This window comes from Haliotis cracherodii, unplaced genomic scaffold (assembly GCF_022045235.1).
Source record: "Haliotis cracherodii isolate W230 unplaced genomic scaffold, xgHalCrac1.p SCAF_1, whole genome shotgun sequence".
Classification (NCBI taxonomy): domain Eukaryota; kingdom Metazoa; phylum Mollusca; class Gastropoda; order Lepetellida; family Haliotidae; genus Haliotis; species Haliotis cracherodii.
Genome location: NW_027266264.1, coordinates 29951425 through 29963803, shown reverse-complemented (window position 1 = coordinate 29963803; position 12379 = coordinate 29951425). Strand labels below are relative to the sequence as shown.

The window sequence follows — 12379 nt, the reverse complement described above, 5'->3', positions numbered from 1 at the left end:
ATATACTTGTATTGCAATAATTGTACAGTAAACTACAGTTATAATTCACATGTTTATAATGAACTGATGGATATAGTGAGCTTTTTTTTGATCCCGTCCATTTGCCATTTATATATGCTTATAATGAACTACAGAACAAACTAAAATTAGTGGTCCCTTTGAGTTCATTATTACTGTAGTTTACTGTATTGCAATACCATTATTTTACCAATGCACAGCCCTACTCTACGGACAGAACAGGGATACAACTCACCTAACCTGTTTGTTGCTCTGTGTCCAGGCTGTGTTTGACTTCTTCTCCGCCGCTGACAACTTGCTGCCCCTTGCGCGAGCCGGCCGGGACGGAACCTTCCAGACTGTTAGGTCTGCCTTCATTGAGGCCATCAACCTTGGGCTCAAGAACTTCAATGTTCATTTTACAAAGGTGAGAATATGTAGAGAATATGTATTATTTACCTTATCCTGACTCATACTTATTGCTTGTGGCATCTCATTTCCAAAAAGTAGTGGAAACTTCAAGAACAGACAACTCAACCATGGCATTCTACATAAATCCCCAAGGAATGACAAGATTGGCAACCTTGCTGAGGTTAATATTCCAACTGTACAGTCTCGCAGACAGCCTGAATCTTAGATTAAAGGCAAGACATGTCCCAGGAGTATCAGATGTATTAGCGGATGCCCTATCCAGGCCATCCAAACCATCACCAACAGAACGGATGTACCATCCAGTTGCATTCCAGCTTGTGATAAAGCAAGGAGTTTGCCCATCTGTTGATATGTTTGCAAAAAGATTTAACAGACAAATAGCAACCTTCGTCTCAGCAGTTACGGACCCTCAAGCTTGGGTCAACGACGCACTGGCGATATTGTTGGAGGGACTCTTATTCGTTCCCACCACTGATACCCCAGATATCAGGCACACGAAGGACCTGATACTGCTTTTGGAATAACCATTTTGGCCATCTAGAACTTGGTTTCCAGGCCTCATCACAATGGCTAAGAAGCCAACCCTAAAGCTCCCAAACTGGCCAAATCTTCTTCTGCATCCTCACACAAAGCATGTTCATTCAAGACCAGATCTCCACGAGCTTCACGCATGGAACTAGAATACAATCAGCCTCACTAGATGAGGATATTCAACCGGAGAACATCTCCTTGGCCCTTAGTAGATCTATGAAGATTTTATATAATGGTAAATAGAAGAGTTTTGACCAGTTTGCAAGGTCTAGGGGTTTTAAAAGCAGCTGAAGCCTCTTCACCACAAGCCCAAGAAAGCTTGACACTGGGCACATATCTGGCGGCTGGCAGCTCTGCCCTCTCTGTACAATGGAATCAAGCTTACCAATGTTACAGAATCGATAGCACTAGATTTTACAGACTTGAAGATCAACAAAAGAAATTCAGGGCCCCAGCTTGAGACCTGAACACAGTGCTCAAGCTTCTCACCAGCAATGCCTGTGAACCTCTGGAACAAGCTGACTTCAAAGTTATGATGCAGAAAACCTTCTGTTCCTTCTGGCACTACCCACAGTGGTCAGATTGACAGACATTCATGCTATCAACTTCAGCCGAACCAGATTTGACAACAGCGATCACGCATCGGCTCAACTTGGTCTAAGATGGTCTACCACCAAGAACCAACTGCCATGGCAACCGGACAGACAATTCCACATCCGCACCGCTCTCATACGAGTCACAATGTCGTCAGCCGGATTGGTCCGGTGTGCATTCACTGCTCAGGGTGCATTCGGGTGAGCTATTTTTTCTGTTCCTTTTCACTACCTTTCGGAAATGAGATGGAATAAGTGATAAGTATGAGTCAGGATAAGTATAAATGATATTTTTACTTTCAAAAATGCATATCTGTGCTTGATGAATGGTACGAAATTGGTACTTAGTGGCTAACGATGCTAACAGCTGTATTCATGACACAGTTTTCTGTGGGCAGTTGTCGCACTGAGAATCAAATTTGACATAACTTCTTATAGGATAGCCTTGAGTTGTTGTTTTTTTGCTATGTTATTTGGATTGGATACAATATGGGAATGCCACGTCTTTGATGTAAACTTCAACACTCTTGAGAGACATTTCTCCAATCAGGGTTTGTAACAATAACTAAAATGTGTCCTGTTTCTAAATGCATTAAAGAGTTCAGAAATGAGTCAATAGCATGTCTGTATTCAGCTGTGCAAGGATGTCCCGAGCCAGGCGCCGCTGTTCAGCATGTATGTCATCATGTCCAGTGCTGCGTACATCAGGAACCAGCTGGTCCACTATGAAAAGGTCCTGGTGTTTGACGAGGCAGGGTGAGTGGATGGGATGGAAGAAAGTTTTCTATTACTTGTCATAGAGTCTAGCCATCTGTTCGGACAGGCAGTATCTTGTGAAACCCATACAAGTCCACTGTCCAGCTTGTACAGACATCCATGATGTCATGATGTTAAATGTGATTGTCCCGATTGCCTCTCTGTTAACAGTGGCTAAATCATTCGCTTGTCACGCCGAAGACTCGGGTTCGATTCCCGACATGGGTACAATGTTTGAAGCCCATTTGTGGTGTCCCCCGCCATGATATTGCAGGAATATTACTAAAAGCGGCGTAAAACCATACTAACTCACTCACTCACTCTCTGTTGACTGTTAGTTTTACTGTTGCCATTCTGAGTGTCTGCTTGCAGGTACAGATACACCTGATTTGTCACATGTGTTCCATGTGTCAGCTGCAGCGTTGTACAGTATTTTTTAGTCATTTCAGCTTGTAAAATCTGGTACATCTGATTGTTAACATTATTAATTATCAATACATTATTATAAAAGGACAGCTGCTTTAGTTGTATAGAAACAGCTGAAATGATCAGATATATTTTCTTTTAATGTCCAGACTTTATGTTTCTTCCCTTCATAAACCCTTTGTCATGCTTCCATTGTTACGGGTGTGTTGTGTAGAATTCAGAGGGAGTGTACGTAGAGTGAGAGATGGGTGTCTGTCTTTTGGGGGGGGGGGTGGGGGGTGTTGTGGGTAGGGAGAGCATCATGAGTAGGGTGCCATGGGGTGTGTTTAGGGTGGACAGAGTGTTGGGGTCTGCGATGGGTAGGGTGCCATGGGTATGATTCATGGGGTGTGTATTGGGTAGGCGTCAGGGTGTGTGTTGGGGTATGTGATGGGAAGGTCGCCATGGGTATGATTCATGGTGTGTGTATAGGGTAGGTATCAGGATGTGTGTTGGGGTATGTGATGGGTAGGGTGCCATTAGCATGATTCATGGTGTGTGCATAGGGTAGGCAGCAGGGTGTGTGTTGGGGTATGAGATGGGTAAGGCGCCATGAACGTGATTCATGGGGTGTGTAAGTAGTATTCAAATGGTTGTTATGTAGGATAAGAGGGAGGGGGTGCCTTGTGTAGGGGGTGTGGTGGGTAGGGTGATTGTGACAATGTGTGGTTTGGGTGAAGGTCAGACAAGAGTGCAAACTTTATGGAAGAAAGTTGATGAAGTCATGTCCATGTAATTTCTGTGTTTTCAGGAAGAAGCCATTTTGTGGTCTTTACAAACAGTTTGTGGAGCTAACAGATTCGCTGACTCAGCAGGTTATAGAACTGCACACTCAGTTGATCTCCACTAGTATTTTACATGATGCTGACGGGGGCGACTGGGCCAATATGAAAGATTTCTACGAGGTGAGTGTAAACCATACTAAGATAAGCACGAGTTTACTTCAGTATTATTTGTGTTTAAACGGGTATAAAAATATTCTCTATTTCTGTATCATGAAATGAAGCAAAAAGGGCAACGATACTTCAACTCACAGTCATCCCACTGGCGTCGCTTTATTTAGTCTACATAACCACCATCCTGCTTCAGACCAGCGAGAGGCCAATTGGGAGGACCTGTTGCTTTAGATGACACAACTCTTAGGTTGCCTTTGTTGTAACCAAAGATGCGGAATCTTTATTGGTCAGTCAGGCATTAGTATTTTGCTCACACCCACCTCTTATTTGACAGTTACAGTTGAATGTTCAGCACAGCGAGAATAGTATCGAACCAGTCACACCAGTCAAGATTATGGTCCATAATAAACAAATTCTGAATCCACGAAGAAAAAGACCTTCCATATTTAAGTATTTTCAAAGTTAAAGTATTGTTTCCCTTTAACATGTTTATTACATTAAGTAATACGTTACCACTGTTATACCGAGGCTGTTGTCTCCCACAACTGCTGCTATAGCGAAATCTACCACAGAGATCTCAATTACCTCATGCAGCACGTGCGTAGCCACCTAGCTGCCATATGACACCCTTCACTCTTGTCTCTTTCGTCTGCTAAGCAAGACGTGTTTTTTCTCCTGCTGAAGCGTTCCTGAAGATTTGGTGATATTTATTATAGTTTATTCTCTAATAAACTGTGCTTTTATGGGGCGTTGCGGTAGCTACGCTTGGTTATAATTTTCCCGCCAAACGGAAAATTTTTCCCGCCCTTTTTTTCTATATACTTGCGGGGTTCGCGTATGCACGTTGTGTTTTACGTTTCCCCTGTTCTTGTATGTTTTGGGGGTTAACATAACTTATTTCTTTAATAAAAGTTATATGTGTATGTTATATGTTCACATTGCTCGTTTATTTTCTTGTGAAAATGCTCGTTTGTGAATCATTGTGGTGCGTGCGTTGTAACCATGTTTTGTTCTTTGTTTATAGCAAACAATCAATGTCTGACATGGATATGTCCCCAGTATCCACCCCCTCTACCCCTGCTCCTCGGAGTTGTGGGGTGTGCAGAAAGTTTTTGTCGTCCCGTGATCCCCACGATCGTTGCCCGCGGTGCAGGGTTCCTTGCGGGGACACCCGGTGCACCCTGTGCGAAGGTCTGGGGCCTGCGGAGTTTGAGCGGTACCGGCTGTACGTACAGTCCGTCTCCACCCCTGTGGTGGCTGGTTCGTCCGGTCGGGGTCCCCGTGCGGGTACCACCTCCTCGGCTGCGGCGGATCCCCTTGCGGCCCTCGGGCTGTCTGGGGATTCCGTCGCCGCATTGTTGTCGAAACTTGTGGACTCCAAGCTGGCGGCCTTATCGCAAGATAGGCCGCTGGCTGTTCCGTCCCCGGCCTCTTCGGTGGCCGCGGGTTCGGCCGCGGGGTCCACCGGTACGGCGGCGGCTGCCGTGGTTACCGGTCCTTCCCCCGAACCGTTGCTTCCGCTATCGGTTAAGGACCGCGTGGCCATGGTGTATGACCTCTTCGAGGACATGCCAAAGCCCCTGCCGATACCGCGGGGAATCCACGGTTCCGTGGGTTCCTCCGAGGTATACGACGAGACGTCCGACAAGGCTTTCCCGGCATCAACCTTGCTGCGCGGGATTAAGCCTTCTTTGGAGAAGGCCTTCACGGCTGCCTCCGGTCGGGGTCTCCCGTTACCTCCCCCGTCGTGGAGAAAAGGGTCTTTCCCAGTACATGACCTTGCCTTTCCCGAGGCTGGTCCTTCTGCGGAAGCCCATGTGGAGCGTTTGGGGGTCCGTGCCCCACCGGTTGCCACGGTACCACAAGGTACCTTGCAACAGCTGGACACCCTCGCTCGACACTCCATGCTGGCATTGTCTCACGGAGACACATACCTGGCTGCAGCGGCCAGTCTGGTCGAAGGTTCTCCTACGGACCGAGACCAGCGCATTTACAACTGCTTGCTCGGTTTGAATGCTTCCCTGGAGTACGTTGCCGGGGCTTCGGCCTTTGTTTCCGGCACGTGCCATTTTCTTCGGCGCCAGTCGTATCTGGCTGCTTCAGGGTTGGACGCTGCCAATCAGGAGGTGCTCCTTTCGCAGCCTTGGTCTGCTCGGACCCTGTTTAATAACAAGATCCCTGGGGTTCTGAAGGAACAACAGGCCGCTGTGTCTGCCGATGCCTCTCGGCACACACTGGATCTTGTGGGGTCCTTGCATAGGCGCCTGGGTGCCGCTCCGAAGCGGAGCGCGCCCCAGGATGCTGCGTCCGGCAGGCCTAAGGGGTCGGGTCCTTCTTCCTCCGGGAAGAAGCCCCGCTCTGAGGGCTCCGGTAAGGGTTCTCAGCAGCCCTTTCGCGGGAAGAAGGGGAACTGGGGGAAGCCCAAGTCGTCTAAGGACGGCAAGGGCCCCTCCAGGTGACTCTCATTGGAGGGGTTCGTATGCCGACAGCGCCAACTTCGGTTGGCCCGTAGGCGAACCCGAGTCACTTGGCCCTGGACAGTTGCGCCTGCCGCAGCCCGTCCGGCCCCCCTCTCTGTCCCCAGTGGGAGCCAGACTCCAGACTTATTGGGAGAATTGGGAACAAGTGTTCGACGACCCGTGGGTGGTCAACACGATTCGGTACGGCTATCGGCTCGATCTCAAAGCGAATCCGCCGCTCACCGTTGCCCCGTCGGCAGGTTTCTATTCGGAAACCGATCTTCCCTTCCTCGCCGATGCCATCGGCAGGTTGGTGGAGAAGAGGGCAGTTCGGGAGTTAGCTCTACCAGAAATAACACCGGGGTTTTACTCCAGGATATTTCTCGTTCCCAAGAAGGACAGTGCCGAACTCAGAATGATTCACAACTTGAAATCGTTCAACGAGTTCTACCTGCGCAAGCCGCCCAAGTTCAGAATGTTGAGCTTGACGGACCTGAAAGCACTGATCATGCCGGCCGACTGGCTAGCTTCGATCGACCTGAAGGATGCTTATCTGCATGTTCCGATTCACTCGGATCATCACAAGTATCTCAGGTTTGTCTTTCAAGGCAGGCACTACGAGTGGGTTGTACTCCCATTCGGTCTTTCATCCGCTCCCTGGCTGTTCACCCGGTTAACCACCCCTATAGTGGGGTTCCTCCACCGGAGGGGTGTCCGGTACTTCGCGTACCTGGACGACTCGCTAGTAGCAAATCGAATGACGGACGCCCTGTCACGCCATCTCGTTTTCGCACGTCGGCTCTTGGAGCAATTGGGGTGGATTGTCAATCTCCCCAAGAGCGAGTTAACCCCTTCTCAGAACTTGCAGTTCATCGGAGGTCGGTTCAACACGGTGTCCCATCGCCTATTTGTCCCCCCAGACCGGTGGCACAAAATTCAGGCGATGATTGCCAAAGTCTTAGCGGTGCAACAGACTGTTCACTTTTGGGAACAGCTGTTAGGGCTACTTGTATCAGCCCAGGACTGCACCGAACGGGGTCGTCTCCAACTCCGCCCGCTGCAACGGTTTTTAATCCAGTTGTTAGCAACGGAGGTGAACAGTGCGACCGTCGCCCTCCCGGATCGGCTCCGACCGCATCTGGAGTGGTGGACGCTCCCTTACAATGTCTTATCAGGAGTCTCTATGCGGCCCTACCGGGCCACGTTGAACCTGTATACAGACGCCTCTCTAGTGGGCTGGGGCGCCCATCTAGAGGGGGAGGTGAGCTCGGGGCTGTGGTGCGTAGACGAACTAGGTCTTCACATCAATTGTCTCGAGTTCAAGGCAGTGATCAACGAAGTCAATCACTGGAAGCATCGTCTCGTCGACGCCCGGCTCATGCTGGCGACCGACAACACGACGGTAGTGTCCTATGTGAACAAACTGGGGGGAACCCACAGTCACTCGCTACTCGATCTCACGTTCGAGTTTTACGCTCTGGTGGACAGTGTCCCGTGCCAGATACGCGCCCGTCACATCCCAGGTGTGCGGAACGTACTGGCCGATGCTCTATCGAGGCCTCAGGATCCGAGCCCCACAGAGTGGATGCTGAACCCAGTAGTGTTTCAGTGGCTGTGCGAACGTTTGGGTCGTCCGATGGTCGACCTGTTCGCAACACGGTTCAACAATCAACTCCCGTTGTTTGTATCACCAGTCCCGGACCCGAGGGCCATCGATCACGATGCTCTCGCGTTAGACTGGACGGGCTTGGACGCTTATGCTTACCCGCCGACAGCGTTGATACCACACATTCTAAGCCGGCTTCGAGGAGTTCGCTGTCGAATGTTACTGATCGCGCCCATGTGGCCGAACAGATCGTGGTACCCCGACTTGCTGACCCAGGTCACGCAGTCGCCACTTCCACTGCCTGTGAGACCGGATCTCTTGATCCACCCTCACACCCGTCAGCTTCATCCAAACGCAGGGCAGTTCAATCTGCACGCGTGGATGTTGTCACCGAGCGTCTGAGGAGTAAAGGTTTTTCTCGCCGGGCGTCTCGGGCATACGTTAGTATGCATCGTGATTCTACCCAGAAGGTGTATAATGCACGTTGGGTTATTTTCACGAAGTGGTGTTGTAAACATCACATTCATTCGCCAGATAAGGTATCTGTGCAGGATATTGCTCGTTTCATGTCTCACTTGCGAGAGACCCGGAAACTCTCCGGGGGTTCCATTGCCAACTATGTTTCGTCCGTTGCTACGGTACGGGACGTTGCTATGGGTACCAGTCTCTCCAAAGAGCCGGTGATACGGGGTATTATCTAGGGTTTCAAACAGCACGATCTTAAGAAGGGCCGCCTTCGGGCACCGGCCTGGGATCTTTCCCTAGTGTTGCAATCACTTACGGAAGCTCCGTATGAACCCTTGCATAGTGCTTCGTTCCGGCATGTGACTTGGAAAACAGCATTTCTCCTCTCCTTTGCCACGGCGGCACGTGTATCCGAAATTCATGCACTCGATGTCGCCAAGGTACGATTCGATAGGGGTGACGAAGGAGCGGTCCGCCTGGGCCTGCTCATGGGCTTCGTCGCCAAGAATCAGAGAGTCGGGCAAACGGAGAGAGAATTCACTGTAAGATCCCTCAAAGAAATCTTACATCCTGCTGATACTGAGGACAGAGCGCTGTGTCCGGTTAGGGCCCTTAAGTATTATCTTAAGGCTTCGAATGAACGTAGACAAGGGCGTGACCGTCTGTTCATATCGTGTAACCCTAATCGCACGGTTGACATAACTCGCAACTCGATTGCGTTGTGGCTTCGTTCTGTCATCAATCTGGCGTACCGGTCTCGGGGGTTACCGGTAGCGGGGTCAAACCCGCACGAGATCAGGGCGCTAGCGGCAACATTTGCCCTACACTCGAATATCTCTGTTCACAGAATATTACGAGGTTGTTACTGGCGTTCTGACTCGGTTTTTGCCAATCATTACCTCAGAAAGGTTTCTGATGAAGACGTGGAGGGGGTGCACCGTCTTGGGCCGCTGATCGCGGCACAAGCGGTCATCTAGGGGGTGTGTCCAGCGCAATTCCAAACTCCGCAGTCGTCAGTCCTTGCACGGTGGTCAATCTGGGTCGTCTCCAATGTTCCCACGCCGTGGGTACAGGAGTGGGGGTCCTGCAAACCAGCGCACTCACACCACAGGTGAGGCGGCTTTTTGTGTGTTTTATCCTTATTTGTATTTTGACAATTATTCATTTAATTGTCTGTCGTGTATTCCAACCTTGTGATACATGCTTACGAATACTGGAATTAGGTCACGCGCCTAATGCATACTTTAAGTAGGCTTGCTCTGGGATATACGGTCTGAAGGAAATTAATTTCCCTCTTTTCGACTGTTTAACCTGATCTAAGATTAAGCTCACGCGGATACAGTGTTCTCATCCGCTGCGGCGATGAAATACCTATCCAGTGGGGCCGTTTGGAGTCACCAATCGTTTTGGCAATGACGATTGAGCCTTACGGTATGCGCTTGACAGTGCTTTGGTATTCCTATAGGGTAACGCCTAGCTAGGTGCATGCGCATCGAGTGCTTCCGCCTTGGTGTTTACTTCCGCTGGTCGGAAGGAACGCTAGCAGTCAGGATTCGGGTTGTAGGTGCTCCCCACCGCCTACTGTGGTAGTCAGCCTCGGTATAACAGTGGTAACGTATTACTTAATGTAATTTGTAGAATTTTCCTATTCGGAATATTCTATAAGTAATACGTTACCACTGGGCTGCTGCCCGCCCGTCCGTCCCCCGAGCACTTGCTCTCGCAGGAGACAAGAGTGAAGGGTGTCATATGGCAGCTAGGTGGCTACGCACGTGCTGCATGAGGTAATTGAGATCTCTGTGGTAGATTTCGCTATAGCAGCAGTTGTGGGAGACAACAGCCTCGGTATAACAGTGGTAACGTATTACTTATAGAATATTCCGAATAGGAAAATTCTACAAAACATGTGTTAGGTCCAGCCCAAATTGCATCCTATTCATACGACAATATCTCCAAACGTCCACTCAGATTTATCCCCCACCTTGACACTCGGACTATCTCTATCAAATTTTAAGTAGTATATAATAACAGGCTACTGTATTGTACTGTAGACAATAGTTTGAAATTTGTGACATCATTCAATAATGCAGCCAAGTCCTGCCCAAACTATAGCTGGAATATTGCTGATGGTGGTATTATACAACAACAAATTATTATCTGCCAATCAGGAAACAGGAGACTACTCATGGGTTTATTCAATACTGTACAAACTACACACCGTCCCATGCCCTCCTCTACCTTCCTTGGTTTTGTGTCCTGACCAGAAGAAAATACTACCGTATTCGACATAATAAGCACCCAGGGCGCTCTCAAAATTAGAAATAGGGGGCTCTTATTAGAATATTATTTTGGTGAAAAACAGCAGAGTTGAAAGATCGTAAATTTCGTGGTTTATGCTGACAGCCTGAAATGTTTATATACGACAGATATATTTTTTCCAGAATTTAATTTCCCATAATTAAGAATGCGTATAACATACGTATTATACACGAATAAATAAGTCATGTGTACATTGATCAATCGGAAGGGGTGCTAATTGGGATTGTTCACTAGCCAATATATTAGAAAATATAGCCGTGGGCGCTTATTACGTCGAATACGGTAATTAGAATTTGGTAAAGTTGGCAGCCATGGGAACATGAATGCCTAATGATTTGCTTGGTTTACCAATCAAATGCCATTGAATCACTTGCAGTTGTTTATAACTCAAAAGGTGCTTTGAGATGAACAGGATGGGGATATGTGATTTCTGCCACAGGACGAGCGGTGCTCCTTCACCATACAAATGTGGAACTACCATCTGCGGGCCTTGCAGAGTGACCTGTGGTCAGTGGCGCCTCCACAGATGGCCCAGCACATCTTCAGTCTGGTCTTGAAGGAGTCTTTGACTGTCATCGCTCACAGATATGTCAGAGTCAAACCCAGCTTTAAGAGAGTCAAACAGTTCAGGTGAGACTGACATAGCCTTGCTCTTCACTATGGCTATACAATGATATTACTTAGTCGCTGATTCTGTCTATAACGCCAGTGTTATGTAATAGTATGACGATCTTCCCTAGGCAAGAGAGTTAACTGACTTTAAAAGTCCAGTTTTCACCCTTGCCGAACTTGGCTGGAATTCCTGGGCTTGATCGTAGCTCCACCAGTGGCTATTACGAGTTATGTCCCTTCTAAGCCTCTCCTATGGACCAATCAGAATCCATCACTAGCAATTTTTTAAACAAAACGGTGGCGCCAGTCAAGACGATATGGTTGATCATCAAGATCTATATTGTGATAAAACGGTCTTAAATCGCGAAGTGCATCAAATCACGCGAGCACCTTTATTAAAAACACAAAAAGGTTTGAAAATAACTGTTGACGAGTTAGCAGTGCACATGCTTTGCAAATCCTGCAATCGACTGAAATCTGAGTGACAGTTTACGAACTGGATTTCGATTTCATTGCGCGATTTTGATTGGACTATGCATAGACTCGTTAGCCAAAATGTTTCTCCATAATACCAGCCTAGTTCGGCATGGGTGGAAACTGGACTTTTATAGTCAGTTAACTCTCTTGCCTCGGGAAGATGCAGTATGACCTGATGGCACTATTGTGTTACAGGTATGACCTGATTGCTATATTGTATTACAGGTATGACCTGACCACTATGTTGTATTACAGGTATGACCTGACTTCTATGTTGTGTTACAGGTATGACCTGACTTCTATGTTGTGTTATAGGTATGACCTGACCACTATGTTGTATTACAGGTATGACCTGACTGCTATGTTGTATTACAGGTATGACGTGACCACTATGTTGTATTACAGGTATGACCTGACCACTATGTTGTATAACAGGTATGACCTGACTGCTATGTTGTATTACAGGTATGACGTGACCACTATGTTGTATTACAGGTATGACCTGACTGCTATGTTGTGTTACAGGTATGACCTGACCACTGTGTTGTGTTACAGGTATGACCTGACCTCTATGTTGTGTTACAGGTATGACCTGACTTCTATGTTGTGTTATAGGTATGACCTGACCACTATGTTGTGTTACAGGTATGACCTGATCACTATGTTGTGTTACAGGTATGACCTGACCACTGTGTTGTGTTACAGGTATGACCTGACCTCTATGTTGTGTTACAGGTATGACCTGACTTCTATGTTGTGTTATAGGTATGA

General features: G+C 48.0%; 2 protein-coding genes across 2 annotated transcripts in view; both read left to right on the top strand.

Annotated features, from left to right (window-relative positions):
• Positions 1 to 12379, top strand: part of LOC139475605 (uncharacterized protein KIAA0825-like) — a 38546-nt gene that overhangs the window by 8715 nt on the left and 17452 nt on the right. The window contains exons 8-11 of the mRNA XM_071258797.1: positions 281 to 424; positions 2188 to 2309; positions 3526 to 3679; positions 10959 to 11149. Of these exons, the coding sequence (XP_071114898.1) occupies positions 281 to 424; positions 2188 to 2309; positions 3526 to 3679; positions 10959 to 11149 (611 nt within the window). The remainder of the gene's footprint in view (positions 1 to 280; positions 425 to 2187; positions 2310 to 3525; positions 3680 to 10958; positions 11150 to 12379) is intronic.
• On the top strand, positions 5163 to 6802 carry LOC139475595 (uncharacterized). Its single transcript, XM_071258788.1, has one exon. It carries the CDS (start codon positions 5215 to 5217, stop codon positions 6127 to 6129), a length of 915 nt encoding a protein of 304 aa, XP_071114889.1. The 5' UTR covers positions 5163 to 5214; the 3' UTR covers positions 6130 to 6802.

What these genes read in the sequence shown, in the direction of transcription:
- LOC139475595 (XM_071258788.1), top strand. Translation starts at nt 5,215, where the DNA reads ATGGTGTATGACCTCTTCGAGGACATGCCAAAGCCCCTGCCGATACCG.